The sequence below is a fragment of the Sesamum indicum genome, linkage group LG10 (assembly GCF_000512975.1).
Source record: "Sesamum indicum cultivar Zhongzhi No. 13 linkage group LG10, S_indicum_v1.0, whole genome shotgun sequence".
Classification (NCBI taxonomy): domain Eukaryota; kingdom Viridiplantae; phylum Streptophyta; class Magnoliopsida; order Lamiales; family Pedaliaceae; genus Sesamum; species Sesamum indicum.
The window spans coordinates 16715735-16727078 of record NC_026154.1 but is presented as its reverse complement, the minus strand read 5'-3'; the positions used below and the strand labels follow the sequence as shown (position 1 = coordinate 16727078).

General features: G+C 41.7%; 3 protein-coding genes across 5 annotated transcripts; 2 read left to right on the top strand and 1 right to left on the bottom strand.

Moving 5' to 3' along the window:
* Positions 1-3037, top strand: LOC105172965 (serine/threonine-protein kinase-like protein ACR4). Its single transcript, XM_020697130.1, has one exon. The coding sequence runs from the start codon at positions 130-132 to the stop codon at positions 3016-3018; it is 2889 nt and encodes a 962-aa protein (XP_020552789.1). The 5' UTR covers positions 1-129; the 3' UTR covers positions 3019-3037.
* LOC105172963 (anti-sigma-I factor RsgI6) lies at positions 4805-8020 on the top strand. 3 transcript variants are annotated; one of them, XM_020697346.1, is made up of 8 exons: positions 4805-5019; positions 5358-5392; positions 5606-5762; positions 5913-6085; positions 6181-6282; positions 6396-6542; positions 6631-7269; positions 7362-8020. In XM_020697346.1, exons 1-8 carry the CDS (start codon positions 4944-4946, stop codon positions 7695-7697), a joined length of 1665 nt encoding a protein of 554 aa, XP_020553005.1. In that variant the 5' UTR covers positions 4805-4943; the 3' UTR covers positions 7698-8020. The 3 variants fall into 3 exon arrangements, with proteins under 3 accessions (XP_020553005.1, XP_011092888.1, XP_020553006.1); XM_011094586.2 differs by lacking the exon at positions 5358-5392 and adding an exon at positions 5137-5171; XM_020697347.1 differs by lacking the exons at positions 5358-5392; positions 7362-8020 and adding an exon at positions 5137-5171 and having other exon boundaries at positions 6631-7314.
* Positions 7310-10628, bottom strand: LOC105172964 (thaumatin-like protein 1b). The gene is made up of 4 exons (XM_011094589.2): positions 10176-10628; positions 9194-9860; positions 8545-8912; positions 7310-7611 (listed from the first exon to the last, which is right to left on the bottom strand). The coding sequence occupies exons 1-3, from the start codon at positions 10243-10245 to the stop codon at positions 8555-8557; spliced, it is 1095 nt and encodes a 364-aa protein (XP_011092891.1). The 5' UTR covers positions 10246-10628; the 3' UTR covers positions 7310-7611; positions 8545-8554.

The following is an 11344-nucleotide window of genomic DNA, read 5'->3' as shown; positions in this document are numbered from 1 at the left end:
AGCTCGAGTGGACCCGCACAGGGAAGCATTTAATGCGAGCAGCGGTAAGTAAATGCACTTCAGTTTTTGAAAACTAACACTGACCGTTGGATTCACAATGCACAACCTTGGCCGTCCGATAAATATTAAATGCTTCCCACCAGCTTACTTTCCCTCTCTTCTTCCTCCTCCTCCTCCCTCTCTTTCACACACAACACACTGAAACGCTACAGCCACCTTCTCCGCCACCGTTCGGCTATACCCAACTCTGAATTACTCGCTGAAACATACCTCATTGATTCTTGGGAAGAGATGAAGCAGCGTTACTCGTGGAATACGGCTCTGTTTTTACTTGATCCAAGTATAAAACTTGTCTTTTTGTTGTTTTTTTCGTATTTGAGTTGCAAAGTTTCGAGCTTGGGATCAATGTCGTCCATCGCCATTTCCTACGGTGACAAGGGTTCCGTTTTCTGTGGTTTAAAATCGGATGGGTCACATTTGGCTAATTGCTATGGTTCGAATCCTGCTATTGTTCATGCAACCCCAAATCATTCACCTTTTCTTGGTTTAACCGCTGGTAGTGGCTTTGTTTGTGGACTTCTCATGGATTCAAACAGACCCTTTTGCTGGGGAAGTACAGGGTTCATCCCAATGGGTTTGCCTCTCCAAATGGTTAGGAATTCAGAGTACTTGGAGATCAGTGCAGGAGATAATCATTTGTGTGGATTGAGAAAACCCTTGATGGGGAAGTTGAGAAACACATCTTTAGTTGACTGTTGGGGTTATAACATGACAAAAAGTTACAGTTTTGATGGGCAGATCCAATCTATATCTGCCGGTTCTGTGTTTAGTTGTGGTTTGTTTGCTCAGAATAGGAGCGTTTTCTGCTGGGGAGATGAGACTGCAAGTAATGTTATTGAATTGATTCCTAAGGAGCTTAGGTTCAGGAAGATTGCTGCCGGGGGGTATCATGTTTGTGGGATTTTGGAAGGGGTTTATTCTAGAGTTACTTGTTGGGGAAGGAGTTTGGATCTTGAAGAAGAAATTTCAGTTGGCTCTCTTGTGTACACTGCGCAGCTTAATATGGATTTGGCCCCTCAGGATCCCATGCTTTCTATTGTGGGGGGGAAGTTTCATGCCTGTGGGATTAGAAGTTATGACAGAAGAGTGATTTGTTGGGGTTATAGTGTCGAAAACAGCACGCCGCCACCTAATGGTGTTAAGCTTTATGAGATTGCTGCAGGGGATTACTTCACTTGTGGAGTTTTAGCTGAGACATCTCTGTTGCCGGTTTGTTGGGGTGTCGGTTTCCCTTCAGCGCTGCCTTTGGCTGTTTCGCCTGGACTATGCAAGTCGACACCGTGTTTACACAATTTCTATGAGTTTAACAATGCAAGTGCACCTTGCAGTTCTCCTGGCTCTCATATTTGCTTGCCATGTAGCACTGGTTGTCCTAATGAAATGTATCAGATTGCTGAATGCAATTTGACATCAGATAGGCAATGTGGATATAACTGTTCGAGTTGCAGCTCTACTGAGTGCATTTCCAACTGTTCTAATGCGGGTAACAGCAATAGTGATAAGTTTTGGTCAGTGCAATTGCCAATCATTATTGCAGAGGCTTCTTTTGCTGTGTTCTTGGTGAGTGCTGTGGCATTGACCGCAGTTCTTTACGTTCGATACAAGTTAAGGAACTGTAGATGTTCTCCTAAGTCCAAAAGAAGTAGTAGTGGTTCTTTCAGTAAGGAGAGTGGGAAGACTCAGCCAGACTTGGATGAGCTGAAGATTAGGAGGGCTCGGAAGTTTACTTATCAGGAACTTGAGAGAGCCACTGAGGGGTTTAAGGAAGAATCAGTGGTCGGAACGGGTAGTTTTTCATGTGTGTTCAAAGGGGTACTGAAGGATGGCACCATAGTTGCAGTTAAAAGGGCTATTGGTTCTCCTGACCTGAAGAAGAACTCAAAGGAGTTTCAAACAGAACTAGATTTACTTTCAAGGTTAAATCATGCCCACTTGCTCAATTTGCTTGGTTATTGTGAAGAAGGCGGAGAGATGCTTCTGGTTTATGAGTTCATGGCTAATGGTTCCTTGCATCAACACCTCCATGGGAAGAACAAGGAACTGAAAGAGCAATTAGATTGGGTCAAGAGGGTCACCATTGCAGTCCAAGCGGCTCGTGGGATTGAATATCTTCACGGTTATGCTTGTCCCCCAGTAATTCACCGGGACATAAAGTCTTCAAACATTCTCATAGACGAAGAACACAATGCCCGTGTTGCTGATTTTGGCCTTTCCTTGCTTGGACCTGTCAATAGTAGCTCCCCGTTGGCCGAATTGCCTGCTGGCACACTTGGATATCTTGACCCGGAATACTATAGGCTTCATTACCTCACAACCAAATCTGATGTTTACAGTTTTGGCGTTTTACTATTGGAAATCCTCAGTGGTCGGAAAGCCATTGACATGCAGTGTGAAGAAGGAAATATAGTTGAATGGGCTGTCCCTTTGATAAAAGCTGGCGATATAGAAGCCATTCTTGATCCAGCTTTGAAGCATCCATCTGATCTTGAAGCTCTTAAACGGATTGCTAATATAGCTAGCAAATGTGTGAGGATGAGAGGAAAGGAGAGGCCGTCAATGGACAAAGTGACTACAGCTTTGGAGCGAGCACTTGCTTTGTTAATGGGCGGGCCATGCAACAACCAACCGATCTTGCCAACTGAGGTGGTCTTAGGAAGTAGTAGGTTGCATAAGAAGTCTTCTCAAAGGTCTGGAAACCGATCAACGTCTGAAACAGATGGCGCAGACACAGAGGATCAAAGATTTGAGTTCAGAGCTCCTTCATGGATTACTTTTCCTAGTGTTGCCTCTTCCCAAAGGAGGAGATCGTCTGTCTCTGAATCGGATCTTGATGGGAAGAACCTAGAAACAAGAAATGTCGGAAATGGCACCGGTGTTGGAGATGGATTGAGAAGCCTAGCCGAAGAGATAGGGCCGGCTTCTCCTCGAGAACACTTGTACTTGCAGCACAACTTCTAACAGCCTTCGGAGCAATGTAATGCATAAATGCAGTTGATGGATATCTCTTTATGATCACTGCTGGTGGAGACTTAACTCATTTGCCCGAATCTTTCTTGTAATTTAGCTCTGTCACTGCTCATATTATGCAAAGTAGATAGGAAGCTCTCATTCTTTCATTGATGTTTTTCTTTCTGAGCTATTTAAATGACATACACTGAACTGTATATTACTAAATTCCTACAATGTTCAGTTTTTTCAATCTCGTTTTATCTGTTCATGACGGCTGTGGGCAAGGATAAATTCTTCTGTTTGTCCTTTTCCGGTTTCTGCTAAAATTCAAGCTGGAGCATTGCAGTCCCCACCATCACTGAACATCTTGAGATCAATGAAAAAGGTAACTATTTTCTACTTCATCAACTTGTAGTAGTGTTTAGGAATAAAAAGGAAAAAGTAGATAAAGATTTTTACATCAACTAAACAACATAATACAACTACTGACACAGTTTTTGCTTACTGGTTCTCCTTGCAGGCGAGCTGGTCGACGGGCTTCCTCCGCCTGCTGGCCGGCTTCTTCTGCAATGACCAGGTTATGAAATCTGCTTGCATGATTATATAGCTGATGATACTTTAATCTTTGTGTAGATTGATCACCATAAACAATGCCAAGATTGACGCTCAATGGGAGACAGTTATTTGGCACTGGATGACCCGTCTATTGGTCAACGAAATTCTCCACTGTTGACGCCCAGTGCCTCAATCGTGAAGATTCGCCCACATGAATGGCAACTATGACAGGCTTGTCCACTTACTTACTCCTCACATTGGTAAAAGAAATAAAAGACACAAGGAAGAAGTCCATCCTCACCAGCTCAATTAACATGTCTTGGCATCAATATGCGCTACTGCTGTTGCGGCTGTCCGGGAATTTGAGATCTTCTTCCCAAGCAATCCAGATTTGCCTAAAGACAAAAAAATATCAAGAGTTGTAGGATGAATATGAATTTTCAGAGTGGTAGATGTTGAATTTACAGATCAGTACGATACCCAAAACAAGCTTGATTTTAGGCCCATAGCCCAATTACCAAGATTTCTTTGGGGCGTTGAAATTTTGGAGTATGGATGACAAATAGCCCAATTTGGTACTCCTTCAACTCTACGTCATGTCCGAAACTGTATAATGGTCCTTACGCAATTGGCATAGGCATGCGAATCGGTAATAATAGATTTCCTCACTGTCTACGTCTACCCATCATTTCACACAAATTCCTTTCATCGTTTTCCATTCTTATCTCGCCCGCGTGAACCACTTTTCGCACCACCAGTTTCAGTCCCAAGCACTCAAATATTCACCAAAAAAGAAGAAAGAAAATATTGATTTGTTGCATATACACCGCACAAAACTTTCCCTTTGACTTGGTTCAGCTCCTAAGTACTCTTGTCACGAGAATGATAGCATACATGCTGCCGCTCGAATTTTTCTTTTAGTTTAGAAAGAATGATTAATTATGTTGCGATGTAATGCAACAACATTTGCACTATAATTGACGAAAGTGACTAATTCTGATTTGAGCAAGAATTTTCGTCAATCTTGTCAAAATCAATTATTCTTGGGTTCTTGCACCATCACGTTGCAATCTAAACCAAAATCATCACTTAAGCCTAACAAAAAAGTTCTCAAGTCCAAAATAATGAATTCATGAGAGAAGTGGAGGAATCATGAAGTCCAAATTACAGTTTAGATAGAAATGCTTGTATAAGATATATAGTGGGGTGTGTGTGCGTGTATAAATGGGTTTGTGTTGTTGCATGTGAACAGGCACGCTGCTCCTCACAAACCAACTGTTTCACTTGTGATTCCCATATTTGCTCTATCTTTTTATTTGTCTTAACCTGACTTTTAACTCATTCTCTGCAACTCTTTACGCTGAAGATCCGCAGAGAGCATGGGAGAACTACTGCTCTTCCCTCCTCTCTTATTTTCCATCCTCTTCTTCACCTCACCCTTTGTTTCATCTTATGGTTCTCTCTCTCTCTCCCCCCTTCTTCTCTCTCTCTAAATATATGTATACAGGTGTGTGTGTGTGTGTGTGTGTGGTGATTTAGAATTCTCATTGTATTGACATTTGTTTATCGCAGATGGGCCACTCTACGATTCGTCTGCTTATACTGAGGTATACGAGGTTTCGACAGTCTTTCTTTGGCTTAATTGGGATATTGTTTTCTCAGGAGTGTACGGAAGTCTACTCTCTCTCTCCCCCCTTCTTCTCTCTCTCTAAATATATGTATACAGGTGTGTGTGTGTGTGTGTGTGTGTTGTGATTTAGAATTCTCATTGTATTGACATTTGTTTATCGCAGATGGGCCACTCTACGATTCGTCTGCTTATACTGAGGTATACGAGGTTTCGACAGTCTTTCTTTGGCTTAATTGGGATATTGTTTTCTCAGGAGTGTACGGAAGTCTACGTTTTACGCAGAATTCTTTTAATCTACCGTTTCGTCCACTTGGACGTATTATTTACAGTCATTCAATCCTAGGATGTCCTAATGTTGACATGGCCAATAATTTCAACTTACTTCAACTACATACTTTTCTTACAACGCAGTGCAAATTACAACCTGAGGAGCCACTTTACAATGGAGGGATGCTCAAGAATCAAGAACCAAACATAGAACAGGTCATTCTGGATAATGGTGATCGGCTTCACTCGCTATCGTTCCCACTGACAAACCTCAATCAACGCACCAAATATTGCTTTTCCAGCTGAGTTCCTTCTCCTTTCTCTACTTCCGCATTATACTTAAAAACTGGAACAGTTGCAGTCTTGTAAACAAACAGTTGAATGCGAGTAAATTTAAGCAACAGACTTGAATTTCTTGTGATAACGAACATACTATTGCATCATACGACAGTTTGGATCAAGACAAACGATGCGGATTCAGCTCTCATAAGGACCAGCCTCGTCACGGAAGAAACTACGATAAAATGCATAGGGACTGTGATTGCAAAGCAGGGCTGCTGGTCTTTTCTCAAGGGTGGATTTGTATTGTCGTCATCGTCAAATTCATCTAAACTTTATATCCAGGCAATTAAATATGCTTTCATTTAATAGTTTGTTCTTTTCTTACGTTGTAAATAACCAGAATTTACAGTAGAAGAGTTTCTTATTGTTATTCACAGAGTTTAGACAGCAGAGATGTCAATTTAGCAATTGCCAGTGCTTCTCTGCAGCCTTTCACTGAGGAACAATGGAGATTGAATCAAGAGGCAAAAATCAATGAGGTCGGATTCTTTCAGCTCTACGAAAACAAAAACTCATCGTTCTAGCGAAATTTTCTTGATTGACATTAATGGTGAATTCCTTTTTCGTGCTGATGTGTTCTTATCTGATATAGGCAAGGAAGCGTGCTGTCACCATTCATGTTTCAGACAGACAGGGATCAGAATTGCACGGGGCAGCAGTAAGAGTAGAGCAAGTCTCTAAAGACTTCCCATTTGGATCTGCTATAGCAAAGACCATTATTGGAAATTTAGAATATCAGGTTTGTATGCTCTTTTGTTTACACGCACATCAGCTGGATATACTGCAAAGTAAAGCAAAAAGGGCTTATGATTTTGGTTCTTACTCAGAAATGGTTCGTCGAGAGATTTAATGCAGCGGTGTTTGAAAACGAACTCAAATGGGATGCAACAGAACACATACAAGGGCAGGTGAATTACACCATACCAGATCAGATGCTGGAATTCGTTCGAGCAAACCAGATAATTGCAAGAGGCCACAACATTTTCTGGGAGAACCCCAAGTACACTCCCAAATGGGTTCTAAACCTAACTCGTAGCGACCTGGAATCGGCCGTCAGCTCCAGAATACAAAGCCTGATGAACAAATACAAACGAGAATTCATTCACTGGGATGTTAGCAATGAGATGCTACATTTTGATTTCTACGAGGAACGACTAGGGGCTGATGCTACCCTGAAATTCTTCAAGACTGCCAATGAGGCCGACCCACTAGCAACGCTTTTCATGAATGAGTTCAATGTCGTGGAAACGTGCGAAGATGTTGATTCGACTGTGGATGCATATGTATCAAGAATGAGAGAGCTAAAGCTAGGAGGGGTTTCGATGGATGGAATTGGACTCCAGGGTCATTTTGATGTGCCAAATTCTCCTCTAATGAGGGGCATTCTTGACAAGTTGGCTACTCTCGGACTTCCTATCTGGCTGACTGAGGTTGATATTAGCAACAAATTCAACAAGGAAACACAGGTTAGTTTATCCATCTCCGCCTAAAATGATCAAATCACCATTTGTCAGTATAATTAGTATCATCAGAACATGGTTGTTTGCTTTGTTCACAGGCTATTTACTTAGAACAAGTTCTGAGAGAAGGCTTCTCACATCCTGCTGTGAATGGGATAATCCTGTGGACGGCCCTCCGCCAAGGTGGCTGCTACCAAATGTGCCTTACAGATGGTGACTTCAATAATCTTCCGGCAGGCGACACAGTTGACAAGCTCTTAAAAGAGTGGCAAACGGGTACTTTGGAGGGCCGAACAGATGAGCATGGCTCCTACAGCTTCTTCGGGATCTTGGGCGAGTACGTGGTTACTGCAAGGTATGGCAACAAAACAGTCTATTCAACATTATCGCTCTCACGAGGAAAAGAAACCAAACACTTTAACGTTCAATTGTAACTGGATTAAAATTGTCTGGATTTGATCATCATCAACACCATTTACTTTAAGGTCCCATCTGATCAAGATTCTGGACAGCATTATAAACGAACTAATTAATTAGCCCACGATGTTGATTAAAGAGCATGATTAGGAAGATTAGTGGATAACACCACAGGGCACTATGAGGTTGAAACCCAACCATCTTGTCTGAATCCTGGTAAATACTTTGCATTAATACAAGATCACTTTTACCAGTTCCCATTTCAGCTTTGCCAGAAATGGCTAAGCAGATATGAAACTAGTCCTGCTTTTCACATTCCATTCCAGCTTCAAAATCAATCCTTCAAAGAATGTAGGCAGAAAAGCAGATTGCGGAGGAGAAAAGGAAAAGAAATAGTAGAAACAAGAGCAGACAAGTATAAAGCTATGCTTGTAATTTCCGCAATGGCAACCCCTTTTTTCAGACATCAGACTACATTTTTACACACACACCCGAGGCAGAGTGCTTTTCCTGTCTAGGTTAGACCCTCTTCAGTATCTTACAAAGATTTCTTGGACAAATTTTAAGTAGCAAAAGATTACACTGTGATGTAATAGATTATATGGGAAATTCAGAATTCCTCTCCTAACAACATAAACTTTAAACTGATCAACACCTTTTATGGGAGGGAAGAAAGAAAACCAGCAATACATATACACAATTCAGGGAAAACATAAAGACGTTTAAGTCCTACGCTGTCAGCAAATTAAAATAGTGAGAAAGTGGCTCCAACGGTTCAATTTCCACACATCCTTCTACTTTTTTCCCTATCAAGGCTCGAGTCTTAGGCTGTGCAGCCCAAGCAACAGAGGAACAAAGCTTTACCTTAAAATTACTAAGAAAAAATGGATAAAATGAGAAGTGTTGAAGCAATGAAGCCTGCAGCCCGGAGAGCTGACGGGCAGTAAACTCTAGCTGAACCCCCCATAGCCATATCAGCCATCCATGATCCATCTGCCAACATAGCTTGAGATCCCGACCCAAAATCTGGTTCGGGGTCCGACCCTGTTACCCCTAGCGCGGGTCCTGAATCAGACCCGGCCATGGGCGTTGTGTCTGTCCCTGGTAGAGACGTCTGAGCATTAGTTGACCCTGTTGCCGTCGTCGTCCCCGATAGAGATGTCTCAGCATTAGTTTCCCCTGTTGTTGCTGTTGTTGTTGTTGTTGGGGTTGGATCTTTTGAAGATTTCTGACTGCAAAACACAGCAAGAAAATTGTGTGATTTCACTGCTGAGCACTCGCATTCAATGAGATTTACACTGAGATTGATTATCTTAGCTAAAGACTCATGGGTTAAAAGATAACTGCTTTCTACAATTATTATCAAGAACTGTACCTTACAAACCATATAATCAAGATTTTTAAGACAAAATAACAGATTAATATTGAGGAACAATAATACCAACTGGAATCAAGTAATAAAGATCAAGAAAGATAGGAAAAACAGGTGATTGAAATCAACATTTTCCTTTACCTTGGCATTGAGGGGCAAAACGTCACCGTATAATCCGCGCCGGAGCAAGTGAAGGTGCTTGTGGGATCATCATAAGCGTAGCTATAGGATCTCGGACAAGCCGACTTAAACATCTGAGAGTAAACAGACGGCCGACACGACGCGGGTGAGTTAAACGCGCCGCTGCAACAATACTCCGGGCTCCCAAACGCCTCACACGCGCTCTGGCAAGCTGCCCCACCCCTAACCCGAAGCTCCGACGGGCAGGCCCGGTTGAGATCCGTCACGCAACCGGTCGAAGCGCACATGCCTGTACCGCCCGTTGCTTCGACTATCATGGGCAGATTGTATCCATCGACGAGGCTGACGTCATAAAAGTCTAAACCTCCAGTCCCAAGCGTGAACTCTGCAAGCGTGGCCGGTGGAGCTGCCCCAGACCCATTGCATTCTGCTTGACCCGACCCGCAGTCTCCTGTCTGGCAAGTTCCAGATTCGTCGGAGAATTTGCATCCGGTTCGGCCCCAGAACCGACCTGACCAGCCGGCGGGAGCGAGAAATGTCCGAGAGGAATCTTGAGGGAGCTCGAACCCAGTGCTGTCGAGTGTAGGACTGCCGGCGTTGGCTAGAATACCGGGCCATACCGTGTGATCGCATTTGTTTACGAATGTGAATTTAGCTCCAAATGCAGCTGTACAGGAGAAAAAAGGGGAAAATCCCACTTCAGAGGACCACACAGTTCAAAGATCAAAACAGTTCTGAAAAATAAAAAGAAAATGGAAACGTTCCCACTTCAACAAAGATCAAAACAGTTCTGAAAAATAAAAAGAAAATGGAAACGTTCCCACTTCAACAAAGATCACAAATTTATGCCAAAAAGAAAAAAAAGATCAACAAACCCAGTTCGAAACATCAAACATTTGTCAAAAAACCCACTTAAAAGATCTATATTGAAAACGTGAAGATATATGTAGCTAAAACGAGAGATTTTTATGATTAGTTGTACCTCTGGAGAAGAGGAGCAGAGAGATTTGGAGGGTGAGAATGAGGCTTAAGTAGGAAAACCAGAGATCCATGAAAGCGTTGCTTGAAGCTAACAAGCTGTGGGTTCCTTTCCCCCCTGTTCTTTTTTGAGGTGAATGCTTGGGGGGAAGGGCAATGGCAGTCAGTTTGTACTTGAGCAGGCGGCGAGGCGCAGTGTATTGAAGCAGGAGTTGAGTTGAGTTTCTGGTGAAGTGCTGGCGGAAAGCTACGGCGAGAAATGGGGATATCTGGGTCTACTGATTACTGAAATTAAGTGCATATATTTCTTATTATTTCTTGGGGGAAAGCGAAAAATAAAAAGGTAAAAGACAAAGACAGGGTGGGAATGGGAAGGGGATGGGGACTCTGGAAACTACACTACACACACTACTTTGGTCTTTGAAACAGCAGCCACTGCCACCAGTTCTCTCAAAATTTCTGCAAAACTTTAATCAATCATGTGTTTTTCTATACATATTTGCAAACTTCAAACTTACATGAAATTGTAACTTTTTTTTTACAAATTGAGTAAATATGATGTTTTTTACAACATTATGGGATTTACAATCATGGAATAACTATAACTTTATATGTAATATAATGTATGTAAAAGTTCATTCATATATGTGTTGGAAGTTGGAAATTCATGAACTTTTGATCTAAATAAGATGGCCCATGATATCGATTGTAGTCTTGTTTTGTGTTTGTAAAATCTCTTTAGGGACACCTTTATGTTTTATGACTCGATATTTAATTGTGGAGATGTTGAGTTCAAAATGAATATATATATATAGATTAAAAAAAATTTCAAAATCTTGAATAATAATAATAATTTATATTAGTCGTTAAGAAGATAGGCCAAACATTTATGTATCCCATGTTCATAACACAAGATCTCAATGATGCATCTACATACACGTACCTACCTGTTACTGAGCGATGGTGTCAAATCATCTAAACTAAACACTTTGAGGTCAATTGACTGCTGAGATGGCAGCCATATCTGCCCCTCGGATATACCCTTCAATTCTGTCAACAATACTTTTTCATAGAGCCCGGATCCAATATGATTAAATTTAAGTTAATTATATAAAAAGTATATAATATTAGTATGTTAATGACATCTGATTTAATTGACGAATACAAAGCCCT